Source organism: Sinohyriopsis cumingii, chromosome 5 (assembly GCF_028554795.1).
Source record: "Sinohyriopsis cumingii isolate HCF-2022 chromosome 5, ASM2855479v2, whole genome shotgun sequence".
Classification (NCBI taxonomy): Eukaryota; Metazoa; Mollusca; class Bivalvia; order Unionida; family Unionidae; genus Sinohyriopsis; species Sinohyriopsis cumingii.
Window position 1 is genome coordinate 27010147 of NC_142965.1, and position 18367 is coordinate 27028513.

Here is an 18367-nt window from a genome sequence, read left to right on the forward strand (position 1 = left end):
TGTTTTAACGTTCCCACTCTGACATAGGGTGGATTAATCAACCCTCTCAACTTCTTCACTTCTTCTTCTATTATCTAATCTATCTTCTCCCTGGCTACTTTTAGTTTGTTAGCAAAGTTCAGGCTGTTTCTTATCCTCCATTCTCGTTCAATTCTTTCCACTTCATATTCAGCATCTATCATCCAATAGTAACTCTCCTTCAAGTTATTGAACAGGTCTGAAGCTGCTGCCATCTTGTTTTTTCGGTTATACCCTTGAATGGCGCGAATGGCGAACGCTTTGAGTTTTTTAAGTATAACGCACGGACGTGAAGGAAAACATCCCTTATTTTTCTTCTCATATTATCTACTATCACACACAGATAAGCAGACAGATAACTAACCACAATTATACTAGCCGCACACGCGAGGAAGCAAAACAAACCCCAATATACTATCCACAAACGGGAAGGAGCGAAAAACAAACCCAAATATATTATCCACACACGGGAAGGAAAAAAAAAACCATTTCTATATTATCCACACACGCGAAAACGCAACATTAAACCCAAAATCTGCTATCCACAAACGCTAATAAGCTAAATCAAACCCCAAAGCTACTATTCACTCACGCGAATAAGCAAAAAACATAACCAAAATATAATATCCACACCCGGAAGGAGCAAAACACAAACCCAAAATCTACTATTCACACACGAGAAGGAAAACAACAAACCTTTTCTATACTATCCACACACGCGAATAATCAAAATTAAACCCAAAATCTACTATCCACACACGCTAATAAGCTAAATCAAACCCTAAATCTACTATCCACACACGCGAATAAGCAAAAAACATAACCAAAATTTATTATCCACACACGCGAAGTAGCAAAATCAAACCCGAATATACTATCCACACACGCGACGAAGCAAAAACAAAACCCAAACATGTCATCCACACAGAAGGGACGGTTAAAAGACATACACACTCCTATCTACACAAACGTACGTGAGCGCTTACAAAACCCAATAATCTAATACCCACACAAACGTACGTGAGCTCATACACACACATGCACAGACACACACACACACACATTATTAAAGAAGTGAGTGTTTATAATCACACTACTCCACACTCATACAATTGGCAACTTGAATAGTCTCTTTTCTAGAACTTTGGTTAGCCCTGAAAAGGGCTGTTTTTTTAAAACTTCAAATGCACCTGGTTAATGCCTGCATCTTCCAGGCCGAGCACCGCACATGGATCGTCTGCTACAATCTCCTTCCCAATATACCCTTGTGGCTGGGAGCGCAGAGGCGGGTTGAGTGGCTTCACTATCCCACTCCTCCGTTTGGGGAATGGTGAACACTTATTGTTCCCTCTGTCTTCTTTGCCTTTTTTGCCACACTCGAGGATGAACTGGTCTCATTGCCTCCTGTGGGCGCTCTACTGGTTGTTGTTGTTGTTGTGGCTGTGGATGTGGTTGTGGCTGTCTTGCTGGTGCTGGTGCTACCTGTGGAGGCGTCCTTTCCATGGGCATTACTTCACCTTTTTGTCTTATGATAAGGTGAGGCAAAATGGTAATCTTCTTTTCCTCCTCTTCTTTCTTTTTCCTCTTCTCCTCCTCCTCCTCCTTTATCCTGGCTTCCTCTTCTATCGCCTCCATGGCCAGCTCATCGAACAGTCTTCGTGCATACTCCAGATGCATATGATATTCGATCAGTTTGGCGATTCTGCTACTCATCTTCTTTAAGTTGTCTCGTTGACAATGGGTAGCCAGACTGACGAGTGTTTCCTTTAAATACGTTAAGCACGGACGTGAAGGAAAACATCCCCTGATACCCAAACTTACATTATCCATATTATCACCAATAAAGAAACAGTCACGCACTTTTTTGTAATGACAATCAATATTTTAAAATTTTTGACAAGCGACGGAAACAAAGGACTTAGAGTCACACTTTCTAACCAAGATAAACAAATTATGTGCTTATATACGCACTTCTAATTTTTTCTAGCATATCATAGGCAATGGAATGATTATTTCTTTTCTAGAGTATTGGGTAGCCCTGAAAAGGGCAGTTTTTTTGTGAACGAGGAGCTATGGCAATATTTTATGATCTAAGATTGCGAACTCGCCTGGCGACAGGCTTTCCCACAGGATATGGTCTGCTTCTTCGGAAAGAGAAAGAGAACTCTTTGGTGTCGACACGGCTTCGTTTAGCTTGGCTAATCTTGAGCACATCTTCGTAGGAGGATGAGTCGACAATGGATGGTCAGACTGGAAACTGCCCCGCTTTTATGGTAAAAGCGCGGGCGCGAAGGAAAACATCCCTACACGGTTTCGAGTCGGAACGCTAAAATAGTTTGATGTGAGAGATAGAGAGAAGTCAAAGAGCATGGTTCATGATACCCATGGAAAACAAACGACAAACGCATTTTTTCAAAACACAACATTCTTTATTCAAATAACTCACAACTAACAATTAACAAATTTTTAAAAATTAACAATCAATAAACTAACAAACATTTTCTCAACAAACTATCTATTTTGGACAAGGTTGATAACGTTGTGAATTAAATTGAGATTTCCACTGTTGGAAGTCATTGGGCCATTGATGTACACTACGTTTCCTCTCGAGAGACAAAAGATAACCATAATGGTCATAAAACCATCGATGTACTTTCTCATCATTTCTAGAATAATGACGATCAAAATAAGTCACTAAATGTTCTAAAGAATATCCCAGACTGCGTTGATGCAGACAATACAATATTGTCCACACACCAATGAATCTGTGCCTTGTAATTTCACATTATTGAATCGTGTTTTCTGAGCATTTCTTCTCATAAAGTCAATGATATCGTCTTCCAAAGGGGGCAATCCATACGAATCAAAATACTTCACACATCCTTCATGAGGAAAGTAGACGGATACCCAGTGGGTTCCTGGGATATGACTGTCGTCCGTGTTTATCACATAAGCTTGATGGTCTTGAGGTTTGCGATGAGGTAGTTCATCTTTTGCACACACGACAGGTTTCCAAGAAGCAGTGTACGGACTGTGGTTCTAAAGGTAATAAAGTTCCCATGTATCCATTTTTTGCATTGTTTTTTTTTTCTTCACTGGCAATGATAAGTGATGAATTCGATCCTGACTTTCTCCTGGAAAAAGTCTGACAAGTAAACGGTTATTAGCTCCGACATCGTACCCTGGTCCAAGAGAGTTTCAATGTGACGGATCTCCAGAGCCGTTAATGGGGGCCAAGAATGTTCACGCAAGCCTTTATACCACTGATGAAACACGGCTTCTTCCGGGATAAGACCACAAGCTTTGTCCAGATACTCGTCCAATGTTTCTTCTTGACTCAGCATCAGACATTTATCGTGTTGAATTTGGCTGGGATGGTCGTTTTTACATCCATAGAATCTTTCTTGATCAATTCCGTAATTTTTTCGGCCAAGTGTTTGGTAAAACAGGAGACTAAATGTTGTTCTTCTTCTGGCCATCTGGACTTAATTACTAGGTCTATTTGGTCTTTGTCTTGGGGTTATCCTTCCATGGTCTCCTCACATTCCATGTCCAAAGATTCTGCACTATGTAACGAAGGTTAACAGTCTTCCATGGCTTCTAATAGTCTAGAATGACTTCTCTCAAACTGTTGATTTCTATGGTATTATCGAATTCGGCATACAGGATCACGTTCACCGTGTGATCTGGAGGTCGGTGTGCAAACTCGAAGCTGACCTGATTTTAGAGGGTGGAAATGTCTCTCGTCGCTGCTTTGGTCTGGAGTGAATTCAAAAGCCCACAATGCATAACCTCCTGCGTAATTGTCGTACGTAATACCGTGACTGCTGTTGGTTCCTAACTGGCCGGTAGCTTAGTGCAGGGACAAGTACGATATCAAGTAATTCTTCGCGTTACCAAACTTAGGTTCGAAAGGCCTGGTACACAAGGTCTTACCATCGCGACTGACTTCGATCTTGGACACGTTGTAATGATGAAACTCGAAAGGATTTTCCTTGTAGGCTACGTTAAAGGCTGAGTTTTTGACGATACCAAGGATCAACCGCTTGGGTAACTGGCCTTGAAACAGATGATCTTCGATCATGGATTGATGGTGAGCGGGGATGGTGAACGTTTTCACTTCCACGCTTCGGATCGGATACTTGGCAGTCGTTCTGCTCAAAGTGTGACTGATATCGTTTCCCACTTTAGGTAACACTTCCACACGTCGCACGTAGAGTCTGGTTTCTTGGATAATGGTTTTGTAATCGGGAGTTGCAGTCATCAAATGGAAAGTGGCACTGCTACGATTCAGTCTCAGGCGAACATCCACCCCGTTCAGCAAATACTTTTCTTGCAACCACACGTCCAAATGTAAACGATCCATTAGTTCTAAATTACGGCTTTTAGCCATTTTTGCCTTTGACGTTCAGTAAATCCCTTATTGTCTTCATCTAGTTCGGTGAATTTGTTTGCCTTGTCAGGTTTCCATACCACGCTGCCATCGAGATGAGTGTTTTTAGCCTCTGTTCCGTATGTTAAGAGATTTTCCAGGTACGCTCAGTAAGGGTAAGTATCCATGCTGCTGCTGATGAGTTTTTTATTCCAATACAAGTCCACATCGCTGAACAAGGAATGCATAAAATCGGCCTTTAGATCGGGACCATCTGTGGTCATGTCGATCACTTTCACTTTCAAGTATATAAAACTGCTATTCACATCGATGTAATCTTCGGGCTGTCCTTTGATTTCAAACTCAATGTTATCGGAATCCGTCAAAGAGGAGACGGGATGAAATTCGACCCATTGGGATTCTTGCATCATCATCATGGTGGGGGGCATGGCAAACATATCCAGTTCCGACTTGGAATAGGCGCAAGACTCTCGGTGCATCATGTTTTTTTATCTGTGTGTCTTTTTTATAATCAAAAACGTCTAAGTCTCGAACAGTTCTTCTATTCGTAGTCTTTCTAGCTGTAGGTGAATGAAGTCATCTGAAGGGTTGTTTTCTTCGTCCTCTTTTTTACCTTGTCCTTGCTGTGGCGTCAGGGAAGCAGGAATGCCTGACTCGGAGAAATTCAGAGTATTGATAGGCGTTTCTCGGCGGCCCACACTGTCTTTGCCCTTTTGCAGCAAGATATTTTTGCCTGCTCTTAAGAATGCTTCTTTAGGGTTTTGTTTCTCGATGATGACATTTTGGAGAAACTCTTTACCTTGCGTCAATGCGGCATCTTTCAAGGCATGCAGTCCGCGTGTCACCATTGATTTCAACACCGGAGCTACTCAACGAAAGGCCGATTTCAGCATATCTCCTAAACTATGTCCTCGCTGTCGGGAGACACCACGGTACACTGGATACATGACTTACGAATCGTAAGAGAACCGTTTTCGAAAATGGAGTTTCACCGTGACTTTCCCTATGGTGAATCGAAAATTTTGTCCCAAATCTCTTTTTATAGCAATGATAAGACTTGCTGACGGAAAAATAGTGAGGATGTACAAATTCGCGGTGAACGTGATAAGTGTTTCCACCTTCCTAGTCAGCGTTCGTGGCAGAATCCATTTGGAAAGGAATGACACGCAGTCACGGTACGGAGGTGTTTCCCACCATGTTATACTCCACCACATCGAAGTACACAAATATCAAATTCAGTCCTTGGTTCAGTTCTACTGGGGAACGAAATAACTTGGCAAAAGAATCATTGTCGGAAATGACTGGTAATTCTTTTTTATTGATCAGTGCCATCCTCATCTCCATGTCCCCGTCCAACATGTCGAACAATTCAGGAAAAAATAAAACGGACAACAATTAGCTCCCCTCAGGAAATTTCATCAGGAGGCGACTAGCTACTTGATGGTACTCAAGGGTGACACTTTTTCTGACATTCTCCAGAACTTTAAGAAACATGACATTAAACCTGGAAGCAATGGTACTCACCAAATGGTGTCCGCTAAAATAATAGCCTGGGGGAATAAACAAGTGATAGGTCGACTTTTGAGTTTCTGAGTTATATGTTTTCTTATCATATTTTACATTGGTATCCAAGTACTTTTGCCTTTTCTCGTCATGAACTTCCACTGAAAAAAAAATTTGATTTGGAATGACATTGAGGACTTGTGTCGGGTGAATGATTTCCTCCAAAGCCACTTCCCAATTGGCTTCGTGATCTAATTGAATGGCCTCAGGTAATTTGGCCGTGTAACAGCAAAAAGTGTTGTTGGGAAACACCTCATGGAACTGTCGCTGGTTAAGGTTAAGTAAAATTGGTTATGGTGGTTCATAATTCCAGAGTTCTGTGGCTGTCCGATGGGTTACTGGAAATCAGAGGAGTGTCTCCGCACAAAATGTGGCTGTTGTTGTCGTTGTTGGAATGGTGACTGACACTGGGCGCAAGATTCCGGTTGTTGCCTTTCGAAGAGAATTTCAGGGATGGATTGGGAAGAAGGTAACCGATGCAACTATAAAATATTCCACAATTGTTTGTCTCTTTGTTGCAAACTCAAATTGGCAATGGCTGCACCGATGACACAATATACCACAAAGATTTGTCAGAAAAAGACGATTTGCGTTTTAGGCACACGTTCTCCACACCAGACCCACAAGGGTTGCTTTTGTAGATCGTGCGGAGAAGAACTGGGCGAAGGAGTGGTCGCTGCAGTGATAGCGGTAGCTGAGTCTGTGTGAAAGGGCATGATGGTCACTTCTTTTTATAGTCGATGACTTGCGAAGCGTCGATCCAAGAATCAAAACTGGGTGGATATCCTTTCCAACGTACTTTGGCTTCTTTGATACGTCGTTTGCCCACTTTTCGGGTTCTGCGTTCGAGAATGCTTTCGATGTCGTACACATCGTCTTCTTTTGTGTGACACGGAGTAACTCAGGCAAATAAAACGTTCCTTTTAACACTTCTCCGTTCATGTATTCCAATTCGGTGGTCCAGTTAGGTAAGTAACCTTTGTCAAAAGTGCGTTTGGTTTGTACCCAATCTCATACGGATAACACTTCACTTTTCTTATGGGCAGCCACCGTCTGGGACGTACCAAACAGGCGATCAGAAACCAGCACTTCGTTGTCGGGAGTCACATCGGGGGGGGGGGGGGGGGCATGTCCAATGCTTCGATGGTAAGGTTGGTTGTACGCTTGAACCAGGTACGGTGAGATGTCGCTGTACTTGAGAGTGTGGTGATGCGTAAAATATTTCCACATGAGTTCTTTCAAAGTGCGTTGAAAACGTTCCACGATGATGGCTTTGGTTTCTGGAGTCTCGATGGTTAAAAAAAATGAATGTCACGTTTCATTAATTCTTTTTGGAAAGCTTTTCTTAGAAATTCGATGCCTTTTCAGTTTGTCATCGAATGGGGTGACGACCGCTTTGTTCAACACCTGTTGCAGGGCTCGCACTAATTCGCTGCTCGATTTGGAAGTCAAGGGCACGATCTAGGCATATTTGGAAAAGACATCGATGACACAAAACAAATATTTGTAGTCACGATTGTAAGTGGCTAAATGAGAGACATAGGCTAAATCGCCTTGCCATTGATGATCGATGCCTTCCACTTGGGTGAGACTTCTGGAAAACATTCGTCGAATGGGTTTGTGTAAAGTGTAGTTAGCTTGTTCTTGTACCCACCGTTGCACTTGAGGTAAACGGAGACTTTTCAGCAGAAATTTGGCAGCACGATACAATTTCTGAACTCCTCCGTAACTGGCAGGATGGGATGGATAGTAGTAAATGTTGGCTAACACTTTTCCATTTTCTGGTTAATAAGTCACCCACTCTTCGCTGATGCTACTTTGGACGGGGCGAAAGGGTGGCTTGGAAACGGATTTACGTGTCCGATAGGCCACGGGAGTAGAAGTAGAAGCTAGTGGTGGAGGTGGTAATGGAATGACTTTGGTCTTCTTTTCTTTTTTCACTTCTGGTTTCTCTTCATTCTCTTTCACTTCTGTCTTTTAAACCCAAGCTGTCATTTCTTCTCGTTGGGGTGTGGGGGAAGAGGTCAACAAGGACGCTGCAATCTTACTAGAAATGGGAGCTGCTGACGGTGTTTGAAAAACTTCTCGTATCTCTTCTTCCTCAGGTTTTGTGGGGTGGCGTCTTTCATGACCACTGGGGATGTTGTTGTTGGTGGTGGTATGATGGATGGATTTTTCATCAAGGTTTTAAAATCTTTCAGAGTGGGTAGAGCTTTTTCATCTAAAGCTTTCTGGTGAAAGAGTTGCAGTCGTTGCAAGAGTTCACCGTACTTTTGCGAATTTTCTGTTTCGGACAAATCGTGGCGATCCATCAACGACTGCAATTCCTGTTGTAACTGGGACATTTTGGTCAAATTGGGATTGGGAGGCACATGCGGGGTTCGTTTTTCTTGCCAACGATGGTATTCCATCGTTTGTAAGGCACTAAATTTAGTTTTTGTCCTTCCATTCGATAACAAGGGTCACGTCGGAGATCTTTGAGCTCCAGAAATCCTTTTATTCTTGATCCCACGAGTCCTCCCGGCATGGTTCCCAATACACCTTTCAGCAAAGATCCTAACAATAGTGGGAAAATTCCTCCACGTTTGACCAACATCTTCTTCTTTTGACGAATGGGGATTTTCTTTTGAACCATTTGGCGAAGAACGTTACGATGTTTGCCTAAGCCTTGTTTCTGGTGTTTCGACAAAGGGATCGTGCCTTTCAAGACGTTCAAACAACATTCGCACACAGTATCCATGACATCTTTGGAGGCCGTTTGAATGAGTTTTTGTCGCATGGTTGGAGAAGCTTTGGACAGGACAGACAACATGTCCCCATGTTTGACTAAACGAGGATGCAGCCATTTCTTTTTCTTTCTTTTGGGTTTAGAAGAGGGATGTTTTCTAGGGGTGACATCTTTGGGCCTTCAGGAGTACAAAAACACTGATACCCATGCTTTGTCTCAGACCTTTTTTATACTGGAACGCGTCGCCATTGATTGTCTTTACGTCGTATCAACTTGATGACAGGCATCACGCGTCGTGGAGGGGTTCGCAACGGACTAAATCGAGTTAGTTTTTGCTTGGACAAATCCAGTAAACTCTGTAGCATACCCGACCTCTCTTGGACTTTGATTTTGGCAGCAGGTACTTTGTGAGCAGCTGCCACTGCAGCTAAAGAGGAGGAGGGTGTTACCATTGGAGGAGAAGTTCTTGGAGACACGGGTTTCCTTGGTGTTATCAACGGAGAAGTGGATGAAACTGAGGTTACCGGAGATGCGGTCACCGTCGTTGTCGGTCGTGGTTTGCGAATGTAAGGTTGCGTCCTGGCCGAAGAGCCTCTCTTGCGAGTAGAAGCTGTTTTCTGTGGGCTTTTCTTTCTCTGGGGACTTTTCTTTTTCTGTGGGCTTTTCTTTTTCTGGAGTTGTGACCTGGTCTTGACACCGTTGCTCTTTTTCTTCTTGGGACTTGGTTTACCTTTTTTGGGAGTGGCTTTTTTCTTTGGGAACATTAGGATCCCATTTTAAGAGGGAGAGACCGATGACACATCCTAGAGTACCGCTCTCTTCAGGTTTCAAATTGATTTGCTTTTTGGTTTGAGTGTCAATGCGGAGATCGGCCATTTGTGTCAAAGCTACTTTGTTTCTATCAAAAAATCGTTTTGTTTCATGAATCTGAATGATGTCTTGCAATAACTGACGTGCTGTCACCGTGAACCATCGTAAGCCTTCTTTGAGACTGGCTTATTAGACACGATCGCGTATTTGTGGATTTTTCTCGCGACTGATGCCATACAAGGTACGAATCAATTTGACGGGAAGATGAGACTGAAGGGACGTCATGTTGACGCTGTGTGAGACAGACGAAAGGTGTCGGAGGTTTTTATAGACTTTTTTGGTTAAGACGAGGACGGAGACATGTACAGGACAGGCCCTCCGTCTTGATACCAGTGGTGAAACAAATGGGTACGAAATCGCAAATAATCGGGGGTAGTGGGTTTCAAATCGACGAGTAAATAGGCGTCTGGAGTTTGAGTGACATCGTCGTACGCCTGAGTTAGCTAAGGCGTTCCTAACTGTTTGGCTAAGACTTGCACTTGCGATTTATCTCTAGGGCTTTTAAACAAGACCACGTAATGAGCATTGAGACTGATGGTGCGATGGGCATTACTTTGTTGAAACAAATTTTGAGCAATGTAATTGACACTGGCATTGCGATGATGTCCTTTGTGCGTAAACCAAAGTTTAATTTCTTCTTCGTCTTCTCCTAACATGTCGTCGAAAATGACCAGATGGGTTTGACGTGGTCAGACACGATTCCGTCGTCTTCGTTAGGAATTCCTTCCACAAACACGATGGAATCGCCGTGACTTTCTCGCAAGTGGCTGTGCGCCGATTGCCCCTCTTTGTAACACCACATGATTCGTTGAGGTGAACGATCGATCTCATTATGTTTATGTTCGATCAAACGTTTGACAAATTCGGTTTTGCCTAAAACGTTCGGAATGACAGAAATGGCCAAAGGCTACTTTCCGTACTTTTTCAATAACGAAGCCACTCAACATGCTGTTCTACCCCATTTGCCGGAGGCTGACGATTATCACCCCGACAACATGCGTACCGAACAATGAGAAGCTTTCTACGCTTGTTATCAGGATCACGCCTCAGACCATTTCGACTTTCAGGAAGAAATGTTAAAGAATTGTCGTTCCGACGTAGACATTTTACGGCGTTGCTGTGGAAAATTTCGAGAACTATTCATGGAACACGGAGGGGTCGATCCTTTGAAAGAAGCCTGCACCATTGTCAAAGCATGCTCCTTAGTGTACCGTCAACGATTCATGCCCCAAAACACCCTGGCTGTCATCAGCCCTCAAACGACCAACTTTGTCAAACGTCAATACTCGGTCAAAACCATACGCTGGTTACATTACTTGTGCGACATGGAAGACAAACGGTTTCAGCACGCCCGCAACGGACGAAGCGAAAAGACCACCGGTAGATGGCTGGGATTTAGAAAACCCCAAGATCGTGTACGAGTTTAACGGTTGCTTATTTCAAGGATGTCCCGTCTGTTACCCTGAACGTGGCACTAAAAATCAGTTTCTTACAACGAACCATAGAAGACTTGTGCCAGGCCACTTGTCAGCGAAGCTTAAAGTTAGAACACCAAGGATACCAAGTGGTGGAAATGTGGGAAAACCTATCCCGAGTTTAAACGTATCGTAGAAAGTTACAAGTTGATGGACCCCCTGAACCCGAGGGATAGTTTGTACGGAGGAGGGACAAATGCCACATGTTTGCTGTACCTCGATGACGAAGAGAAAGGAGAAGAAATCAAATACTTGGACGTGTGTTCACTGTATCCCTACGTGTGCAAATATTGTCGCTTTCCTACTGGGCACCCACAATTGCTGACAGAACACATCGACCTGGACCACGTTCGAAAATACGAAGGCTTGATCAAGTGCAAAGTTTTGCTTCCCATGGACTTGTACCATCCCGTGTTACCCCACCATTGCCAAGGCAAACTGATGTTTCCCTTGTGCCGTACTTGTGCCGAAACGTGTAACCAAGACTAACCTTGTCAGCACACCCAGGAACGCGCCTTGACGGGAACGTGGGTCAGCGTGTAATTGTTTAAAACTCTGGACTTGGGATACCAACTGTTAGAAGTGTACGAAATTTACCACTTTCCCAAGACACAGAAATACAACAAGGGTGACCAAACTAAGAAAGACATTTTTGCAGACTACGTGGATGCCTTTCTGAAACTGCAACAAGAAGAAAGTGGCTATCCTTTTTGGTGTCACACTCCCGAAGACCAAAAGATATTCAAAGAGAAATACTGGGAACAAGAAGGCATCACTTTAGACCACATCGAGAGAAACGAAGGCAGGCGATCGTTTGCTAAAGTGATCTTAAATTGCTTGTGGGGTAAAATGGCACAACGGCCGTGTTTACCTAAGACTGAATATTTGACAGAACCTTTCCGGTACTTCCAGACGATTCACGACAAAACCTAATACATGAAACACATGGACGTCGTTCATGAGGATTTGATCTTAGTCAATTACGAAGAAGATCTGGACTTTGTACAAGCCGACGAATTTGGAAATGTCATCATTGTGGCTTACGTGACAGCCCATGCTCGCTTAAAATTGTACGAAGCTTTAGAACTGCTAGGGATCGCGTCCTGTACTTTGACACGGACAGTTGCATTTACATCGATCGCCCGGGTCAGCAACACCCTGACATCGAAGGAGACCGTTTAGGAGCCTGGACAGACGAGTACCCCGACGAGATTTTAACTTTCGCTAGTGGCGGTCGTAAAAATTACGGCTACGAATACCGGGACATACAAGGAGAAATGCACACGGAGTGTAAAGTGATAGAACTGACTCTCAATTATCGCACCAGTCGAGTGGTGAACTTTTGGGTATTGAAAGAAACCTTGCAATCTGGAGAGGATGGGAACTTTAAAGTGACCACCTACCAACTGCACAAGATTGTACGTTTACACACTCACCAAATCCTCATTCGACCCTTGAAAAAAGTCTATCAAATCGTATACCAGAAGCGAGTGCGTCTTCCAAATCACTTCACTTCGTGGTATGGACATGTCGGTATAACAAATTGTTTGTAAGAGGATAGCCACCAACAAGAAGGATGACTTCGCCACAGCAAGAATCGAGTGAGAAACCCAATGAGAACTCCAAGTTCAAACCCTACCATTTTCCGATCTTATTGAAGAAAAGGATATTCGCGTCAAATAGAATAATAACTAGATTGACACTGACGAATATGCGAAGGCACTGGCACTCACAGTGATTTGAGCACAGAAATGATAATGCAAAATGTCCAATCAGAATTAAAATTACTGATAAAATTGATAAACTAAATGCCTAAGGGTATTCCCAAGTACCATACAGTTTCCATTGGCAAGTAGACGTCACCTGCGTATGGTCTTACATTCGAACATGAGAGAGAGAGAGAGAGAGAGAGAGAGAGAGAGACAGAGAGAGAGAGAGAGAGAGAGAGAGAGAGAGATGCTGGATGGCATAAAATTCTATCATTACCTCGAGTGATTAGGTAAGAGTTAAGAAGTTAACGATGGTCTATAACGTTTTGCTGAGTGCAAGTTACACGTGACATAACAGATGGAGTAGAATAGTATTTGACTTGTATGCTGACTTTTACATTACAATTTGGAATTTGTTTGCTCGTTATGTGTTAGAGAAAGACTCCGAGTCTCCGTAATGGACAACGTACATACTATATGGTAGGGAACAATAGTTTACTCCCTGTCATGAAACACAAACTAGTAAAATTATACATCTGGTGATTGGCGCTCTCGACCACCTCGTTGTTTGTTACTCGATTTCTCCAGGTGATCCCGAGTATGCGTCAGAGGCATCGCATGTAAAAGGCGCTCAGTCTTTTCTCTTGTGAGGAGTCCAGGTTTCACTGGCGTACGGGGGAGTGCTTAGGACGCACGCACGGTACATGGTAATCTCAGTGTTATGGGTCAGAATGCTGTTGTTCCACACTCTCCGCGTCAACCTGGAGAGAGTTGTTGATGCTTTTCAGATCCGCTTGTTGAGCTAAGCATCCAGCAAGAGGTTGCTAGTGATGTTGGAGCCGAGGTACATAAACTGACTGACCAGCTCAAGTTCGTAGTTGTTGATGATGATGCTTGGGGGGTCCGCGTCCTGAACCATCAAGTTTGTTTTCTTTCAGAAGGCTTCCAAAATGCTTCCAATTAATTTATTTAAGAAAGTCTATTTTACAAACATTTGTATCAAATACCGGCACACTTACATATTATACTGTTCGGAACTGCTACTTTAATATACAACATATAGTTGGATATGCATCTAGGGCCCTAATATCTGACTAAACAAACTGAACTGAGTTAACACTCTGATGTGCATAATATGATGGTAATGAAGATGTAGAAAACTATTTTTCTATTGTTCCAGCGCTAATACTCAAATATGTAATCTTTTCGGTCTAGTTTTCAATTCACAATTTATTGTGTAATATTTGATTCAATATTGAGAGGTTACGCATATAGAGACCCAAAATGTGCAATATTTTCAAATGGCCAGAAATAGGTGCGCAGATTTAGATTTGTTTAGTACTTAACATTGTATTCTAAGTACTAAATCAGTAAAATGAAATGGATAATAATGACTCAAACCAAATAAAATCCTCTTATTCCTCTTCAGCCCTCTACCCGCAGTGCCCGCGTAATTATAGTTACTTTAAAATATTTGAAATGTTTTGCACTTTATATATGTTACTTAAACTTAGTTGTCAGATAAGCCCATTTTTATGTAAAATGAATGTCATCTTGGAGCATGTTTGTATGATTTGGGACTGGACCTACCTGAATGAATTAAGTCCTGTGCGAACTTACATTTATTATAAAAGGAAACGACAGTAAAATGTGTTTGATACGAATCAAACACGAAAACTTTTTTCTGAGGTGTCATGCAGTTTTATGCCATAATCTAACGTCAGTAGTGAAGTTCCACTAACGTCATTATCTGTTGTCAGTGCATTGTTGTAAAAATATCATTTTGAGTTTTTCAACACACTGCTCTGGGGGAAATCCACTTGTTACAACCGCGAATACGTTTGCTAGCAAAATTCCTATTGTGTAAATTTTCAGCTTGAAAACTGATCATCATATAAGATCTTTCATAGCTTCTATGATCTGTCATAGCAAACGCTCTGTTTCAATGTTTAAGGTCAATGGGGAAATTAGAATTGTATTTACAGTGTGCATCGAATTCAATAAAATCACACGATCTGGTTTATTCATTAGAGTTTATAACCCGAAAGTTTACATTTAAATGTATCCAGTGGCAAAAGAACTGACCCGTGAGGTCTTTCAAGCAATTACGGTAATTTGTTTTTAATATTGGCCTCATCTTTGGAGTTGATAATTTCGAACTGACGTCATCTCTGGCATTAAACCAATAAAACACCACTGTCAAGTTCACTCGAATAGGTGATTGACTCTCTTTCATCCCATTAGACATTTGCCTCTAACAGTTTGGACAATCTTTATAGTCTGCTGTTTTGTTTTAGAACTAAATATTTATAACTATCAGCATATTCAAATATATTCAAACGACTTTTCAATGTTCATTTTGAGAACTTCTGTGATAAGGAAACTAAAATCTTATATCAGAAGACGAAAAATAAAAGCGGAGTAAACCAAATATTTTCACCAGCCGGATACGGGTGTAAAGTCTGTTGTAACTTGTCTATAACAAAGCTATCAAGACAAAATGTCAGCGGCTTTTGCACAGTAGAATTGTACGCAATGAAAACAAATCGCGGTGTGCTGCAGTGTTTGGTATCTTTAAATTCGCAATATAAGACATTTGACACTAAAGTGAGGCAAAGTTCAGTAAACCAATAATTACTATAAGCATAACTAGACGGCAAAAAATTAAGTTGTGAAAGATAGGTTTACTCTGGGGGGTGAATTAAATGTTATGTAATGTTCCTTTAACAAAATGTAAACGACTTTTGATAACTAGTTTCTGGGAAAACTATGTTTTGAAGGTAGCTATCTGAAAACACATTTGATAAAAAAACATTCCATAGTTTCATTGAAATTGGCTGCACAGTTTGTTCGAAGACACTAAGAAAACCTTGAATTATATTTAAAACATCTTGCAAAGGGCTTCCAAAACACTGAGGCTAATTAAATAGAAGAAACGCAGTACATATAGTCATATTGATTTTGATCCGACTTGTTCAAAAGCAGATTAAATTGAGACATTTACTGTTAAAGACAAAGTATTGATTTTTGAACTTATTCTTTCAGAAACAGATAGTTGTTTTTTCGGAGATAGGGTTCACCTCTATTCCACATTGTCCGGATCCAGCTCCGATATCCAATATTTTCAGATGCATTTTCACATCGTCACTTCCGTAGACCTCTTCCAGTGTATCAGCTACTATTTTGGGGCATCCCCATATTTCACTGGACAGCATCTGTTATATGAATAATGATCTGATAACATGATCTTTATAACAAGTGATTAGAATATGTGTGAGCTGAATTCTTTCTTTTTTAGCTCTGATGGACGTTGAGCAATAAAATGATAAACAATTACGGTAATTGAAGTTAGAAACCAACCTATTATTATAAATAAATAAGAAATTGCAGAAGCAATAACATGTCCTGGACGATAATATAGCTGAACAAAGTTACGTGCCTTTTCATATGTATTTTTCATTAAACTACTTGAAGCTAATGTGTTCCCCTCACAATGGAAGCTAGAGCATGTCTTCCCGATATTTAGGAAAGGAGATAATACCCATATAGTCTCATTCCAGACAAATTTCGTTATTGAGCTGTGTGTCCAATATTTTTGGTAGACTTACATTCAAACTATATAAGATTGTGCAGTATTCAAAGTTGATAAGTCGTAAATGTCTCTGCGATCTTTCCATTTGCTGTGTCTTGTAGGTTTCTTAGTATTGTGCATGCCTAATGTTTGATGGTTTTCTACATCACCTCTGTACGTTGCTATTTCCAGCTCTTGGTCATAAATACTACAACCATTCATTATGTCAGTGAATAAAGCACAGTAACAACAGATAATATTATTATTTTTAAAACAACTACCACTACTTATACTAAATATACTACCGTACGAACGACGACAACAATGGAATAGTGTACAATGTTACCTTGTCGTATCCGACCTCTGCCCATTCGTTATATATACATTTGACTTCATCAGAAGTGATATCAGCTTTGCAATACCGTTTCTGCCACTCAGCTATGGCATCGAACTTTTTCTGTAGTTTGTCCTCCATGTCGTTGAAGAGTGTGTTCCTTTCCCAATTATGATACCTGGCAGTGAAAGTTAAGCATTAAGAACTTAAACAGTGTTGCGAGTCTGTGCTCTTCAGATAAACAGTAGAAAACTGAGAAAGGCGACAAGCTTTTGAAATTCAACAAATAATGTATTTCCCTAGAATGCAAAACGAAAATGAGAATAAAGATCTTACGGAATTATTGGATGCCTAATTCGTACATACCTTGATGGAAAATTGCAGACATAACATTTGATACTTGATAAGATTAGGCATTTGGGACGACCCAACTGAGTAAAAAAGAAACTTTATCAAAGCTTTACTTTTAGTTTTAGTTTTAATATTCCTCAAAGAAATTTCCTCTGGGAATCTCGTTGACGTACACATTATACCATTATTCTGCTAAATGGTTCTTCGAATGCAGGAATGGGTTTCAGATAAACCGTCGGATTATTGTGATCGGGTTTTTATACCATTTGAAAAGTGTCACAGGATCTATAGTACTTACAATCAATACTTTTATTGATTCACGATCTTGTGATACGTCTTATGGATCCAAATGTAAAGCCAGAGGAGTTTCATGGGCCTGACTAAGAATTTCCTGTCTGTACGACTTTGGAATTACAATTTGATAGTTCACGGACGTCTCATCACTACCTGGCATCACAGGTGGTCTCCATTTTCTCATAAGAATCCCATTTTTAATGAATTAACAAACAGTACTTATGTGGCTTCAGTTTCACCAATTGCCTTTTCAAACAAACAGGAGATCTCAAGATTTTTTCCCTGTGATAGTCGTTTGTCACCCTGATTAGAATAAAGAGAATAAGTAGTTTAAATAGGATCACTGTGATCAATACCCTTTGATTGATCCAAACAAAGAGTGAAATTGACCTCGTCAAAAGCCTCACCAATACAGGTTTCAGCTAAAGGAATACTTTCCTGATCAGAATGGCTTTTAAGAGCTAATTTTGCCATAGCTCAAGTAACTGCACTAGCTGGGTATAAATCAGGGATTTATTATTCAATATGATCGATTTTGTGATCTAAATAAAGCTTGTCAGGTACAAGTGGATTTATTACAACCTTATCACCAGCTAGTTTATTGCATATTAATAAACGAATGCCCTCAATGGGTAAAGAAGACACTGATCCGACGGTCACGGGTCCTGAGACTAAGTGTGATGACAAATTTACAAAATGGAGAGGAACATTAGCAAAGCCGCACTCTACGCCCTGAATACGAACACTCTCATTAAAAGAAGACTTCTCAGAAAAAGGCAAACTAACTGATAATTAAATCGTACGTATATTGGATTTAATTTATATTTGAATTAAGTTTAATTGGTTGTATGTTTTAAGATCATTTTAATTTTTAATTTTAGTAAATTTCAAAATAATGTGATACTGTTTACTAGGAACTTAATATTTTTTAAGAAAAAGTTTGGCCTTGACTCTTCAGTTGCAAGCATATAAAGTTGACCTAGTTCTCGATCTTGATTTCAGAAATCACTGAGACAAGCGAACAATATTTTATTTTTATCCTATTCTAAGAGTAAAATGAT

At 41.0% G+C, this 18367-nt stretch overlaps 1 protein-coding gene across 1 annotated transcript in view; it reads right to left on the reverse strand.

Annotated features, from left to right (window-relative positions):
- LOC149798837 (uncharacterized) overlaps positions 1-16802 on the reverse strand; it is a 31519-nt gene extending 14717 nt beyond the window's left edge. The window contains exons 1-2 of the mRNA XM_089958095.1: positions 16674-16802; positions 15837-15971 (exon numbers count right to left, since the gene is read on the reverse strand). Of these exons, the coding sequence (XP_089814221.1) occupies positions 15837-15971; positions 16674-16802 (264 nt within the window). The remainder of the gene's footprint in view (positions 1-15836; positions 15972-16673) is intronic.
- Positions 16803-18367: the final 1565 nt, after the last annotated feature.